The sequence below is a fragment of the Physeter macrocephalus genome, chromosome 6 (assembly GCF_002837175.3).
Source record: "Physeter macrocephalus isolate SW-GA chromosome 6, ASM283717v5, whole genome shotgun sequence".
Classification (NCBI taxonomy): Eukaryota; Metazoa; Chordata; class Mammalia; order Artiodactyla; family Physeteridae; genus Physeter; species Physeter macrocephalus.
In genome coordinates, this window is record NC_041219.1 from 97,315,978 (window position 1) to 97,332,942 (window position 16,965).

General features: G+C 36.7%; 1 protein-coding gene across 1 annotated transcript in view; it reads right to left on the reverse strand.

The window, feature by feature from the left end:
• CNTN1 (contactin 1) overlaps positions 1 to 16,965 on the reverse strand; it is a 232,519-nt gene that overhangs the window by 126,350 nt on the left and 89,204 nt on the right. The window contains exons 7-10 of the mRNA XM_024122931.1: positions 9,992 to 10,198; positions 6,645 to 6,744; positions 6,310 to 6,491; positions 472 to 596 (exon numbers count right to left, since the gene is read on the reverse strand). Coding sequence (XP_023978699.1) covers positions 472 to 596; positions 6,310 to 6,491; positions 6,645 to 6,744; positions 9,992 to 10,198 — 614 coding nt within the window. The remainder of the gene's footprint in view (positions 1 to 471; positions 597 to 6,309; positions 6,492 to 6,644; positions 6,745 to 9,991; positions 10,199 to 16,965) is intronic.

Genomic DNA, 16,965 nt, shown 5'->3' on the forward strand with positions numbered 1-16,965 from the left:
TTGTTCTATTCATCCTACAGAGCAGAGAGTCCACTTTTTCCCTCTTGGCCCAGCTGGGAGATTACAGTGGGAAGGTAGGCAAGGACCCCACTGCTGCTACTTGTCCCCAGGGCTAAAGGTAGGACCTTCATTCTTACCTCTGTTTCTGTGGGGTCAGGGAAACAGTGGCAAGAAAAAGAGGACAATATCAGGTAGTAGAGATGGACACATAGGAAGAGGGTGAAAAGTGGAACAAAGGAAACAGTAAGGAGAGAGAGAGAGAAGGTAGACATAAGATTACAGAAAATTGTTTAAGCTGAAAAAAGACACTTTATGTTCACTTTCTGTTTTTTTCTTTTAAAGGAGACTTTTATATTTCAGGGGCTAGATGCCCTTAATCTATTGACACTCCTGCTAACTTTATCCCAGGATCACCCAGAAATGTTACCTGAACATAGGCTCAAGAACTGCAAAGCACTTGAACATACATACCGAATATCCATTCTTCAGCCATCGGATGGTAGGGATGGGCTTCCCTGTGGCCACACAAGGCCAGTAGAGATCACTGCCTATATCCACCTCTGTGTCATTGATGTGTTCTACCCACTCAGGAAATGCTAAAAAGTAAAGAACATTGAAAATTGTCAAATGCAAGTCAACATTCATCATCATCTCAAGAGGACAAATATTACACTTAGTTGATCTTCTTCTGGAAAATACATCAAATACTCTGTGTGTCTTAAAATCATTGATAGAGTCAGTGAAATTGTATTTCTACAGGTCAGCAGGTAAACTTTATCCTACATTATTACAGCACTAGGTAACTGTAATTCAATTCATAATTGTTTTACTATTTGTGAACCAGGTTTTGTTGGAAAGCTAATTCACGAATAGCACTAAAATAATTTATCATTTTCTTATAATGTAAATCTTTCAAAATGACATATAAGGTTTTAAAGAATTATGTGTTAATTTATTATGTAAGAGGGGTAGAGTCTAGGGTACAAGTGGAGATGTTGACCTCAGAGAGCAGCTGAATCTAGAGTTTAAAGAGATAAGGGTAGAGAAGTAGGTGTCAGTAAATGTGGAGTGGGAGTTTGTGAAAGCTCCAGTTTTTTTTTTGTTTGTTTTTTTTTTTTCGGTACGCGAGCCTCTCACTGTTGTGGCCTCTCCCGTTGTGGAGCACAGGCTCCGGACGCACAGGCTCAGCGGCCATGGCTCACGGACCCAGCCACTCCGCGGCATGTGGGATCTTCCCGAACCGGGGCACGAACCCGTGTCCCCTGCATCGGCAGGCGGATTCTCAACCACTGTGCCACCAGGGAACGGCATGTGGGATCTTCCCGAACCGGGGCACGAACCCGTGTCCCCTGCATCGGCAGGCGGATTCTCAACCACTGTGCCACCAGGGAAGCCCGAAAGCTCCAATTTAATTACTACCATTTTCTCTGTGAAATAGGAAGCCAAGTTATTAGCTGAGAGGAAGGTTGAAGGAGGAGGTACTGTGGGTTTGAAGGAAATCACGAAGGCATGAAATGGTCATCTAAGAGCGTGAGAGAGTAAGTGAATCTGGAGAAATGTAGTCTAGTTGCCAGGCAACATTAAGGGTCCAGTTAAAGTTAATGATGCTTCATTGAAAATGGGCTAATCAACCTGGTAGTGCTCATCTCAAGTCATATTCAAGTTCCTTGGTTCTGGCACTAAGGCAGAGAGCTAGATTTTTCCAGGATTAGCCTTTGCCAAGGTAGTAAGGCAAAGTGGAGAGAGGAAAGTGAGCTGAGCAGGTGGGCAGGGGAACGATAATGATTGAACCCAGATTTAGGAAAGAGATGGGCAGGGTTAGGAGACGTCAGAGTAAGTTAAAACAGAGTAAGATTAACTGATTATAGTTGCTGGTAGATTCAAAAGATTGTAGGAATCTGGGTATTGGAGCTTGAAGGTGGTGATCAGAGTGAAATGCTTGAACTTGAGATGGTAAAGGAATTGGAACTTGGTAACAATAAGGTCTGAAGCATGGCAGTGGGAGTGAGTTGCTGAGGAAGGTTGTTGGACAAGATCATGGGAGGAAAGGAGTTCAAAGGAACTGAGAGGGCAAACTATTGGAAAAGTTATTATAGTCTACATGATTTTATGTCACCAAGAATGAAGTCAGGAGTAGAGTTGTAGTTGGTGAGAGTTGTCAATAGTGAAAATCTTAGGGCAACGGGGGTGGGGGGGGAGAGGGGTGACCTGACATAAGATTGTAAACTGGATGATTAAAGGAAAAGAAAGATAGTCTAGCAAGGGCAGTGAAGAGCAGGGACGGCAGGTACTGGCAGTACTGCCAGTCACTCCTGGGGATGAGGGCTGTGAAAGAAAAATCAGCCACTGCTTGAGTGGTCTACAGGGGAAAGTGTCTTTAAGGGAGAGCCAAGTTTCAGTTAGAGCAAGAGAATAAAGGGAATGTTCATAGAAGAAGTTGAGAATATAGGGGATTCTGATAATAGACTATGTGCTCTAGAAGCATAGTGTAACGACTTCAGAAGTTGGGAATGCAGGGGAAATAGACTGAGTAGGACATGTGCAGAGCTCTGTAGGTATTAAAGTGCAGGACATAAGGAGGCCCTGGGGTGCAAGGGCTTCTTCTTTTTTTTTTTTTTTTTGTGGTATGCCGGCCTCCCTCTGCTGCGGCCTTTCCCGTTGCGGAGGACAGGCTCCGGACGCGCAGGCTCAGCGGCCATGGCTCACGGGCCCAGCCGCTCCGCGGCATGTGGGATCCTCCCAGACCGGGGCGCGAACCCAGTTCCCCTGCAACGGCAGGCGGACGCGCAACCGCTGCGCCACTAGGGAAGCCCATGCAAGGGCTTCTTAAGGCAAATGAAATGCACAGGGTGAAGGTAAAATAGTCCTAATCTTTTTGATGAGGCTAAGGTACCCCTTTGTCATATGCTTTATCAATATCTTACGTAATATTCCATATCACACTCACTATTTTCTTTATAATTATATATATTGGTGGTATATATTTATTTGACTGTATATGCTTGTATAAATTTGGGGGTTTTGTATGATATGACTAGAGTATGAATTCCTCAAGGACAGAATATTTCCTTTAAGTCTCCTTGCTCCTATCATAGTGTCTGCCTCTGAGGACACACTCAGTATACACTTGTTGAAGGCTTAGATGTTTACTTAGATGTGACCTGCAAACTTCACATTGTGGATTTGTGAATGGATTTGTAGGGATGATTTCAGCCTGAAAAGTTTCAAGCATTGACTGAGAAACATTCTCTCCTCCCAAACATAAGCTTACTTTAATGTGTGAGAATCAAACACTTGTGCCAAGAAAATTGTATTAAAGAAAAATTTTCCTTAGACCAGTCATTCTCTAAGTGTGGCTCCTGAACCAGTAACATCAACATCTCCCAAGAATTTGTTAGAAATACAAATTCTTGGGTCCCAAATAGACTTTCTAACTCAGAAACTCTGAGGGTGGGAACCAGCAATTTGTGTTTTTAATAAACCCCCCAGATGATTTTAAAACATGCTAAAGTTTGTGAACCACTGGGTTAAACTAAGTCATAATGCATAGGTTCTTGTGCAAATAAAAAAGAGAGCTTGAAGAAAGTCTACAAGCTATATGAATTATATTTTCTGAAAAATATCAATAACACTACTATTGATCCATTGGTGTTCCTATGATACCAGTGGCATAAATTCTTAACTTATATACTCATATTTGTGACTTAATTGGACATAAAGATGAATACTTTATCCTTTTGCATAATGTAATGCACATCACTATTTTTAAACTAATCATTTTATGCTAGTTTTTCAAGTATGAAAGTGGCTTTCAATAAGATATTGATTAAATGTATGGAAAATTAAAACAATATCTTTACCTTGAACATAAATTCTTGCCTGGTGTTTATCCTTTCCTCTAATGTTCTCAGCCTCACATTCATATGTGCCTTCATCTTCTAGCTGAATATTGAAGATCTTCAGGACAGCTCCAGAGGTGCTGATCTCAGCTGTGCTTGGCATTGGTTCTAGGACCTTCCGCCAACGGATATCAGGAACAGGACTTAAATAGGAGAAAGTAAGAGTTAATGGTTCACAATGCTTAAAAGACAATTTACTCTATGTTTATAGCTAAACATTTACAACATTTATTTCCTAACCATACAAAATTTAATGTATTTCTATATATGTTAATAAAAACTGTGAGTATACTTACTTGCCAAGTGCAAAACACTCTAAAGTCACATTTTGGCCCATCAATGCATATATGTCCTTGAACTGAACTACAATATCAGCAGGATATGGTTTTGTTGTTCCTAATTTAAGAAAAACAAAAACATCAACTAATTAGTAAGCAGAGTAGTGTAACATTTACAACATTTATTTCCTAACAATACAAAATTTAATGTATTTCTATATATGTTAATAAAAACTGAGTATACTTACTTGCCAAGTGCAAAACACTCTAAAGTCACATTTTGGCCCATCAATGCATATATGTCCTTGAACTGAACTACAATATCAGCAGGATATGGTTTTGTTGTTCCTAATTTAAGAAAAACAAAAACATCAACTAATTAGTAAGCAGAGTAGTGTTTGTTTAACATTGTGGTTTTTATAGGATTAGAATTGCTTCAGTATGGAAGACTTTTCTCCGTACAAGTACTGGAAAATATCTGATCATGTAACAATGTATAGATTTGTTTATTTATGCATAGTATGCATACATATGAATTTTATTAAGCATTTTCAATCATATTGGCTCATTCTGACAGTAGTGTAACCAATTTGACTCAAATCACTAAAAAATTCAACAATTCTTTAGGAAGCATCAAATAGGTACAAAACAAGCATAAAATAGGTATAAAATGGGCATCCCAGGCGATTCTGATGAATTGGATTTTTGATCTGTACCTTGAGGAAACATTGATCCAAGGGGCATTCCTTTTGATTCTGCCTGTAAAATACAACTTGGATCTGCCAGGTACTCTATGGTAATCAGGAAACAGGAGAAAAAAGAAAGGAAATGAGGGATAAAGGAAGAAAGAAGAGAGAAGAGTGCAAAAGAAAGAGGCAAGGCAAGAAAGAGGAAGAAAAGAATAAAGGAGTGTCCATGGAGATGAAGGCAAAGAGAAAACAATTTTAAAAGAGGGAAGGAGAGAAGAAAAGAAGAAAATTGTTTATTTAAACATCACTGTGTTCATCAATGACAACATTTATTTAGCATGTCAGTAATGAAGGATGTAATTCCCTCTATCTTACAGTGGAATAAATAGTCTCAGAAAGGCTAAATACACTGTTTAGGATCACAACATGAGTGTGTATTTTACACTGTATAACACTAGAAAGACAAATAGATACACAAAGACCTGAAATACAAGCCAAAACAAAAGTAAATGCTCTGAAAGAGTGGCAGCCAAGGATGATTGTTGGAAGTATATAGGGGCCAAGGGAATTTCAAGCAAAGAGGGCATTTGAACCAGACCAGTTCAAGTTGAGGAAATAGCATATTATGACACAACTTCAGGAGTGTGCAGGGAATTATAAAAGGTCTAGGAATCAAAATGATATTGAAGCATATGTAGTTGAAGATGAGCTTGAACCTACAACATAGAAGACTTGAAACTGTGATATTAAAGATTTTGAAAATAATTTCCTCAATGGGTAACTACTAATAGGTTTTGATAAAAGAAGTAATATGAATCTTAATTTTGGTTTAAGAAGAAGACCTTGTTGTCAGTTTTAAAGGAAGGAATATGGAGAAGAAAAATAGCAGAGAGTCAGAGATCTAAGGGAGTGTGTTTCATAAGTTCAGAAAAATAGATGAGGGACTAAACGAGGGCACAGTTGCAGTGGGAACAGAAAGGAAAGGGCAGATCCAAGTTGTATTTTACAGGCAGAATCAAAAGTACTGCCCCTTGGATCAACCAGCAATTTGTGTTTTTAATAAACCCCCCAGATGATTTTAAAACATGCTAAAGTTTGTGAACCACTGGGTTAAACTAAGTCATAATGCATAGGTTCTTGTGCAAATAAAAAAGAGAGCTTGAAGAAAGTCTACAAGCTATATGAATTATATTTTCTGAAAAATATCAATAACACTACTATTGATCCATTGGTGTTCCTATGATACCAGTGGCATAAATTCTTAACTTATATACTCATATTTGTGACTTAATTGGACATAAAGATGAATACTTTATCCTTTTGCATAATGTAATGCACATCACTATTTTTAAACTAATCATTTTATGCTAGTTTTTCAAGTATGAAAGTGGCTTTCAATAAGATATTGATTAAATGTATGGAAAATTAAAACAATATCTTTACCTTGAACATAAATTCTTGCCTGGTGTTTATCCTTTCCTCTAATGTTCTCAGCCTCACATTCATATGTGCCTTCATCTTCTAGCTGAATATTGAAGATCTTCAGGACAGCTCCAGAGGTGCTGATCTCAGCTGTGCTTGGCATTGGTTCTAGGACCTTCCGCCAACGGATATCAGGAACAGGACTTAAATAGGAGAAAGTAAGAGTTAATGGTTCACAATGCTTAAAAGACAATTTACTCTATGTTTATAGCTAAACATTTACAACATTTATTTCCTAACCATACAAAATTTAATGTATTTCTATATATGTTAATAAAAACTGTGAGTATACTTACTTGCCAAGTGCAAAACACTCTAAAGTCACATTTTGGCCCATCAATGCATATATGTCCTTGAACTGAACTACAATATCAGCAGGATATGGTTTTGTTGTTCCTAATTTAAGAAAAACAAAAACATCAACTAATTAGTAAGCAGAGTAGTGTTTGTTTAACATTGTGGTTTTTATAGGATTAGAATTGCTTCAGTATGGAAGACTTTTCTCCGTACAAGTACTGGAAAATATCTGATCATGTAACAATGTATAGATTTGTTTATTTATGCATAGTATGCATACATATGAATTTTATTAAGCATTTTCAATCATATTGGCTCATTCTGACAATAGTGTAACCAATTTGACTCAAATCACTAAAAAATTCAACAATTCTTTAGGAAGCATCAAATAGGTACAAAACAAGCATAAAATAGGTATAAAATGGGCATCCCAGGCGATTCTGATGAATTGGATTTTTGATCTGTACCTTGAGGAAACATTGATCCAAGGGGCATTCCTTTTGATTCTGCCTGTAAAATACAACTTGGATCTGCCAGGTACTCTATGGTAATCAGGAAACAGGAGAAAAAAGAAAGGAAATGAGGGATAAGGGAAGAAAGAAGAGAGAAGAGTGCAAAAGAAAGAGGCAAGGCAAGAAAGAGGAAGAAAAGAATAAAGGAGTGTCCATGGAGATGAAGGCAAAGAGAAAACAATTTTAAAAGAGGGAAGGAGAGAAGAAAAGAAGAAAATTGTTTATTTAAACATCACTGTGTTCATCAATGACAACATTTATTTAGCATGTCAGTAATGAAGGATGTAATTCCCTCTATCTTACAGTGGAATAAATAGTCTCAGAAAGGCTAAATACACTGTTTAGGATCACAACATGAGTGTGTATTTTACACTGTATAACACTAGAAAGACAAATAGATACACAAAGACCTGAAATACAAGCCAAAACAAAAGTAAATGCTCTGAAAGAGTGGCAGCCAAGGATGATTGTTGGAAGTATATAGGGGCCAAGGGAATTTCAAGCAAAGAGGGCATTTGAACCAGACCAGTTCAAGTTGAGGAAATAGCATATTATGACACAACTTCAGGAGTGTGCAGGGAATTATAAAAGGTCTAGGAATCAAAATGATATTGAAGCATATGTAGTTGAAGATGAGCTTGAACCTACAACATAGAAGACTTGAAACTGTGATATTAAAGATTTTGAAAATAATTTCCTCAATGGGTAACTACTAATAGGTTTTGATAAAAGAAGTAATATGAATCTTAATTTTGGTTTAAGAAGAAGACCTTGTTGTCAGTTTTAAAGGAAGGAATATGGAGAAGAAAAATAGCAGAGAGTCAGAGATCTAAGGGAGTGTGTTTCATAAGTTCAGAAAAATAGATGAGGGACTAAACGAGGGCACAGTTGCAGTGGGAACAGAAAGGAAAGGGCAGATCCAAGTTGTATTTTACAGGCAGAATCAAAAGTACTGCCCCTTGGATCAATGTTTTCTCAAGGTACAGATCAAAAATACAATTAATCAGAATCACCTGGGATGCTCGTTGAACCTGCAGATCACATCCCAGGGGTATAGGATGGGTCACATCCTAGGTCTGCTGAATCACTATCTTTGGGTTCCACATTTTCCTCAAACTTCCCAAGTGCTTATGTCCTAAATGGGAACCGCCGTGCTCACTGTCCTGAGGATGGCAGTGGAGAGGAGTTGATGATTAAAAATGCTCCCCCAACTTATTGCTAAATGAGATGAAGAACACCAGAAGAGGAGGTTTAGAGAGGAGATAAAAGATGTACTTGGAATATTTCAAACTTAACATACTTGGGAACTTTCTGTGTGTCAAGCCCAGGATGTAGGTAGAATTCAGGATTAAATATAGGGAAAAGTTTTGGAGATGCAAATTTGGAGTCATCACATAGGGCTACTAGTGAAAAAGGTGTAAATGAGTGAGAATATTTGGGAAAAGATTAGAAAGAAATATTAGAAGGAGGAAGATCTGATGAAGGATACTGCATAGAATTTGTCAGCGAGGCAGGTGGCAGAAGAATGGAGGCAGAAGTAGTCAGAAAAAATATGAAAAGAAGGGAGAGTTCAAGAGAGGCAGAGAGATCAACAGTGTCAAAATTCATACAGTATCAGGCCTGAAAATGTCCTTTGGATTTAGCAAATAAGAAGTGGTTTTGCTTATTCATTGAATATAAAATAATACACAGAGGGAAAGGAATGGAGGAGAGTTTGAAGATTCAGAAAAGAAAGGAAAGAGTGATGTAGTGATGTCTTTAAATGAATCAAATGGACTGTGAACCAGTGCATCTGGAGGAAGCAGCCTGAGCAGCAGGAGAAACACTTCTTCCACCGAGAAAGAAAGAAGCACTGAATTTCGAGGGAAGCATAGGGAAGAAAATTAGGGAAATTTTTACATGATGACTCCTTTTCACTCTGTGAAGTAGTGGTGAGAGTATCTCCTAAGATTTGGGAGGGGAAAAAAAGCCAGAAAATCAGAAGATATTTATTGAATTCTAACCATGTGACTGCTATCTTGAGAAGAATAATAAAAATAGAATCTTTGTGGTATGATGGACTTTTCCCCATTGTTATATACAACTTAGGGGTAGTGGTAGGAACCAAATCTGAGTCTGCCAACAGTACCAGTATTTCCTCAGAAGCTTGAATTCAGTGATATGAATGTAGCAGCAGGACTGAGATAAAAATAATGTGAAGTAAGAAAACATATTGTGATCTGATTTTCTCAGGAAGTGGTACATTAAAAAGCGGAATGTAGTTCATTCAATTGAAGCCTGAGAAAAGGCCAGTCAAGAATGTTAGTGGTCATCAAATATGGCGCCACGGTAGTCATACACTACTTACATTAGAAAGGCAATTTATATACTTATTTGCTTCATGTAAATAGTTCCTTAAAAATATCAAAATAATCCAATTGCCTTCTTCCCCCCGCCCCCCAATTCTGTAATCACTATAGTTTGTTTTGATCTAATCATTCATTCTCTTTCATGAATTTACTAAGAAGTAGGATTGGACATGAAACAAAAAGCAGTTGCTAGTGATTCCCATTGTAAATGATATACTGGTATTTTGCTAATGAATTGATTCATTCTCTATGCATTCCCTGAGCTAGAGGCAACCAGTCCAAACTCAACCACCTTAGGACACTTTTATGATGTAAATCTTCTCTATGGGAAAAACTAAGGAAGGGCAAGGATTACAAAGTACATATCCTCTGTTTGCTCCGACAGAGCAGTCAGCTGTTCTCCCCACTGGATATCTCTTTTCATTATTGTAAGTATGCCATAAGCAGACAAACATGCAAAAACAGAGGAACAAATATGATACTTACGTTCAGGTAGTGGAATGAGTGGGATAAATTTGCTGAACACACTCTTTGTAATAGAGGGACTGGATACAAAGCAGGAATAATTCCCTTTGTCTGATGCCTCAACATTAGCAATGTAGAGATTGCCATTTGTCTGAGACACAAATCTTCGTTTATCCATTGTGATAAATACAGGAAATTCATTTAGAAGCCAGCGGTAGCTAAGATCATCTAGAAGAAAATATTGTTGACTAAGTATTAAGCTCTTCTCCAAAAGCAAAGATTTTGTTTTCTAATAATAAGCTAGCCCATAACCTAATCTAGGCTTTTAAAATATTGTTGACTAAGTATTAATCTCTTCTCCAAAAGCAAAGATTTTGCTTTCTAATAATAAGCACGTAATCTAATCTAGGCTTTTGTAGAGCCAAGAAGTTGGAAATAGGCCAAGATAGACTGCAAATTTTCTAAAAGCTACTGTAGTTTGAGTGAGTATAAAGTGATGCTAAGCAATTATATCTATCTCTCTCTCTCAATTATTTATGGATTACTAATTTTTTTTATTTCATAGATGGGCAAAATGAAACTCAGAGAGGTTAAATGACTTGCTTAGAATTTCATGGCTAAGAAGAATTAGGATTCTGAATCCAGGTCTAATAATTCCAAATTCCATCTTCCCTACTGCATTTAAAAGATAAAATCAAGATTATTAACCATACTGTGGCTCTATATCTTTTTATTTTTATACTCTTATTTTAAATGATTGATTTAAGAATGAGTTTACATAGCCTATTCTGGCCACATTAAAAAGTGAAAACTACAGAAACAGAGGAAGGCATCTTACTTGTTTTCTTAAATATTAGGAAGCAGATCATATGGTAACTTTTAACTGTAGGAAATTCCTTTGGCTAAACATACTGGCTGGCTAGGCCAAAAGTTGAATTTCCTCATTAAATTGCTGCTTTTCATGCAGTTTTCTATTCCTATCTCCCCTTCCAGCTTTGAGGAATGACCCCCCCCCCAGTAGTCATGTGCAGCAGTAATGTGCAAGAGGGAACTCTGGGCAATGCGTATTTCTCAGTCACAAAATGCTGATTCCCTTTAAAACATCATAACCATGTGAAGACAACTGCCACTAGGAATATCACCTCAGAAAAAGAGGGGATCTCTTAATTCAAGTTAGAAAGGATTTTAGATGTAAGATGGTGGAAAGTCATGATCTTTTAAAAGTGAAATAATCGTGACATAATACCCTTTTGTTTTAGGGAACTCAAGGAGATTGGTGAAGCTGCTAATGGAAGTGTGAAAGAGAGCTGAATATGAAAAACTATAAGAATTGCACACTATATACATCCAGCATGCTTGAGAATAATAATCCAGGGGATTCCATTTAGATTAGCTATGTAATTTTCTCCAGCAATATACAATATCATAAAAGCGAATGAAGATGATTATTCTGTTTTTTATCTTAACTTTTTAATTATAGAAGTTTATTTTTATTAAAAAAATAGGAAATACAGATAAAGTTAAAAAAAGAAAGAAAATTAAACCACCATAATTCTCCAACTCAGAGTTATCATTGTTAGCATACATCTTTCTAGGCATTTATATCTGTGAATGATTCTATTATCTTAATTGTTATTCTTATGCTGATTTAAGGTCAGGTAAAAACCACAGGAGAAACAAAATAAGAAGAAACTTTGGAGGCTGCTTAAATTTCTGAAATCAGGTTCTTGGAATTGGGCAACAAAATCATTCCATGTAATCTTTGATCCAAAATAATATTTATAGTATATTTTAACAACTGTAAACCTGTCTAATTTTGAAATAATTTTTTGTATTCTCACTTAAAATGAAAATTAATAGTTTTGTAATGAGTTCTGCACAAAATTAAATTCCAAAAAGTCAGAGAGTCAGGAAAGTATAGATTTCCTTACAGAAGAAGGATTTTCTTAGCTATACAATGATTTCAAGATACCACACACAAAATGTATTCAGAATAGTCTGAGTACTCCATAGTTATGTGAATATGGAGAACTGTATTTTAATTCTAGACTAAATATGACTTTGGTCAGTCTATTTTAATTACTATATTATTCAGTTTCTGTAAATTTTAAGAAAGTTGTCTGTTTACCACTCATTAGAAAAGAGGAATGGGATAATGTTTTACTATTTGAATCTTCAAGGGAAAAAAGCTAGGTCAGAGAAGTTATTTCCATGATGTTGATAGAAACATAAGTCTTGGACTACAGAGCAACTGGTCTGGCTGATTTAATGCCCAATGTGGAGTCTCCAGTTTACTGAGTTATCTTCTATGTACCACCAAACAAGACAGATTTGGTCTTTGCCCTTATGGGACTTGTAATATTAATAGTTAATCTAAATTTATTTAACGAATTTTTGCCTGCTGATAAGCCATCTACTTGGACGAAAGAATAATTGCAATATGTTGGAAGCTATCATTTCTCATTAAAATAAAGGTAGGAATTGCTATTGCCATTTTAAAACAGGAACACAGAGCTTTAGCTGGTTGACTTCCCCAGGGATATAGAGCAGTAGGGAGGCAGAAGAGATCTTCCAACTTCCCTTTCCACCTCAGAACTACCAAAACGGTTCCACGACTGGTGTGGTAGCTGCCCTGCTGCTCGGACTTAAGAATGAGACTGAATTTAGGCACTCAAGAGCCAAACCCTGACTAAGTTCTCACAGGGACTCAATGGATTATCTATCTGTCTTCCCCTGCCCCATGCAGATGGTAAAATTAACCATCTCTGAAGAAGCCAACACATGCTTTCTTCATAGCCCTGCTGTCTGGCTTAAAAAATAAATTGTTATAAAATTACTTTTTTAGAAAAAGTAATAAGTACCAGCACCTGTTTCAAAAACATTACTTTCATTGATAGATGTCTGGGATGTTTCTTCCTTTGCCTCAAGAGAGTCTGGACCATATTACAGGGGGATTTGTTTTGGCCAATTATAGTGTGTTTGACTAGTTTCATTGTATTACTTTGAAATACATCATTTATCTAACCTTGATAAATAATATATATTTCTCCTTGAAATAGATTTAAAGTACTTAAGTGTTCCCTGGATGAATAATTCACAAACTTTTTAGAAGATGTTTGTACTTCTTTTGTTAATTAACCTCAAAAGAACAGAATTTACCTATACCAATAAAATCACTATAGCTTCTAATTTTTCTTTGATACTCACAGTAAACTATACATTAAACTCTTCTAGAAAGAAATTTATACCAAGTTATACCGTGGGCTCATATATTCCCTACCATGCTCTGGCATTCGTGTCTATTTTTGTGCTTACCTTTTTAGTCTATTGAGATTCATTCAATATCACATTCAACATTTCATGAGTTATTTTTCTTAGGAGTATTCCCACTTTCTTATTCATTTAAAAATTCACACCATGTCTATTACTAGGTATTCCATATTTTGTCAATAGTATCCACCATTTGAACGATGGATTTCATCTTTATTCTCTCACTTAATATACACATATATGATTTCTATTTTGTGAGATGTATAACTCAATTTCTGATGGTTCTGAAAATTGGCCGGAAACAAAGCATCATGTTTTCATTTTCCGAGGGTCTAGGGGTTTAGGAAGTCTTACACATTCATGAATTTATGTATTATTTATTTATTTATTTATTTTTTGCAGTACGTGGGCCTCTCACTGTTGTGGCCTCTCCCGTTGCGGAGCACAGGCTCCGGACGCGCAGACTCAGCGGGCCTAGCCACTCCGCAGCATGTGGGATCTTCCCGGACCGGGGCATGAACCCGTGTCCCCTGCATCGGCAGGCGGACTCTCAACCACTGCGCCACCAGGGAAGCCCACATTCATGACTTATTGATTGCTATTTAATAAAACAAAATCTTAACAGGAAAATTTATCTTTTCATGAAATTGTAATCACCACATATCCACCAATTTAATGGACACATTTATTTACTCTTTCACTCTCTCAGTCCTCAAATATTTTTTGGACACTTATTCTGTGCTAGGCATTAGGCAATCCGTTGTATATCAAATGTTGTTATAAAATTGAATCAACACCTGTACTGATATAGTTACATATAAGTATTCTTGATAAATAAGTAAACTGGTTCAAATAAGAGTTCTCCCCTTTGCAAGAAACTGTAGAACACCCAAATCCATAGAAAAATGTAATGGATTGTAAACAATGAGACTTCCCTCCTAGATCTTTTTCCTGTGCATAAATGAGAAAGACAACATTGCTATAATCGTGAATAAAAAATTCTTAGTAGAGTAAGAAGTACTTTATTTGCTTTAATAATAAGATTCAAAAAACTAAATGTATTTTATTTACTTTAATAATAATCCATTTTAATTATATATCCTTTTATCATTTAAAAATATATTATTAAATTTGAATCTCATAATAAGGTCTATGAAGTAGGTGGCACAGGAATTATTATTCCCAAATTTTAAACAAGGAAATTGAGATGTAGATATGTCTAAGTTGACTTGACTTAGTAAGGACTAAATCCTAGGTTATCAGATCACGAAGTAGAGCAACAGAGTTTGACAACTATAAATAGTTGCATATATAACATTCTTTGAGGCTCAGAATCCAAAGGCAGGTTCCTTTACACCTTCAATGCTATTAAGTTTTAAACTTCAAACACAAAACCTTAACTGCATATAGGAGGAAGATAGATTTATGGCATGGAGATGGTAAAATAGTACACATACATACACACATTATGGTTTTGAAGCATATGTCCATTCTTATGTTTGAAGATGACATGTCTAATGTTCAAAGAGATCATAATCTGCTAAGAACACAAGCGGACAAAAGGAGATGAAGAGCTGCTCAGATTCTTTTCTATGATTAATGATGTTTTTCTGGCTTATTTAAAAGACCTACTTAGTTCCCTGCCCTGCCCCTGCCCATATAAACATATGTATCTTTATCAGGATGAAGAGGTAATTCAGTCATTTGGCTTAATGATTTGGAGCTTCTATCAACCTTGTTTTGGTCCACGAAATTCTTCACTTGGCACAGTAGTAAAGATGTAACAGAGACCTGAAAACAAGACTTATCTCAGAAAAATCTCAAAGCCTGTTCCCTGGACATTTTCCCCCTTTCTATTTATACTAACTCCTTAAGTTATCACAAGCATTCCTATGGCTTTTAAAACTATATAATGATGTATCACAAACTGATATTCCTAGCTCAGATGTTGCCCCTGGGTTCCACATTCACAGAACTGCCAATCTGACAGCTCCTTCTGAAAGTTTAAATCAAGCACTTCACTATTGTGTCCATAGCTATTCCTCCAGGCGATCGCAGCTCCATCCTCTCAAGAGATCATGACAAAAACTTTGATGTCATCCTTGACTCCTGTTTTTCTCTTAATATCTCACAGAAAGCCTACCAGCCAGTCTTCTTGGCTTTTCCTTCAAAATATATCTTGAATTTAACCATTTCTTCCCACCTCCAGTGCCATTGCTCTGGTCCACCATTCATTGCCTAGATGATTGCAATACCTTTTAACTGAACTCCTGACTTCACCTTTACCCTCCCCTGAGTCTTTTCTTACAACAGTAGCCAGGTTTAAATTTCTATAACTTAAGCGATGTCATATGACTCTTCTGCTTAAAGCCCTTCAGTGTAACCCTCACTCAAAGTAAAAGCCAATGTAATTGCTATGGATTATAAGGTTCCACCCAATATATCTCTTGTATCACTTTTTTTTTCTTTTTTTTTTAACATCTTTTTGGAGTATAATTGCTTTACAATGGTGTGTTAGTTTCTGTTTACAACAAAGTGAATCAGATATACATATACATATGTTCCATATCTCTTCCCTCTTGCATCACCCTCCCTCCCACCCCTCTAGGTGGTCACAAACCACCTAGCTGATCTCCCTGTGCCATGCGGCTGCTTCCCACTAGCTGTCCACCCTACGTTTTGTAGTGTATACATGTCCATGCCACTCTCTCACTTTGTCAGAGCTTACCCTTCCCCCTCCCCATATACTCAAGTCCATGATATAGTAGGTTTGTGTTTTATTCCCGTCCTACCCCTAGGCTCTTCATAACATTTTTTTTCTTATATTCCATATATATGTGTTAGCATACAGTATTTGTTTTTCTCCTTCTGACTTACTTCACTCTGTATGACAGACTCCAGGTCCATCCACCTCACTTCCCCCTCCCCATATCCTCAAGTCCATGCTCTAGTAGGTCTGTGTTTTATTCCCGTCCTACCCCTAGGCTCTTCATAACATTTTTTTTCTTATATTCCATATATATGTGTTAGCATACAGTATTTGTTTTTCTCCTTCTGACTTACTTCACTCTGTATGACAGACTCCAGGTCCATCCACCTCACTACAAATAACTCAGTTTCATTTCTTTTTATGGTTGAGTAATATTCCATTGTATATATGTGCCACATCTTCTTTATCCATTCATCTGTTGATGGACACTTAGGTTGCTTCCAAGTCCTGGCTATCGTAAATAGAGCTGCAATGAACATTTTGGTACATGACTCTTTTTGAATTATGGTTTTCTCAGGGTACATGCCCAGTAGTGGGATTGGGATTGATGGGTTGTATGGTAGTCCTAATTGTAGTTTTTTAAGGAACCTCCATACTGTTCTCCATAGTGGTTGTATCAATTTACATTCCCACCAGCAGTGTAAGAATGTTCCCTTGTCTCCACACCCTCTCCAGCATTTATTGTTTCTAGATTTTTTGATGATGGCCATTCTGACTGGTATGAGATGATATCTCATTGTAGTTTTGATTTGCAATTCTCTAATGATTAATGATATTAAGCATTCTTTCATGTGTTTGTTGGAAATCAGTATATCTTCTTTGGAGAAATGTCTATTTAGGTCTTCTGCCCATTTTTGGATTGGGTTGTTTGTTTCTTTGTTATTGAGCTGCATGAGTTGCTTATAAATTTTGGAGATTAATCCTTTGTCAGTTGCTTCATTTGCAACTATTTTCT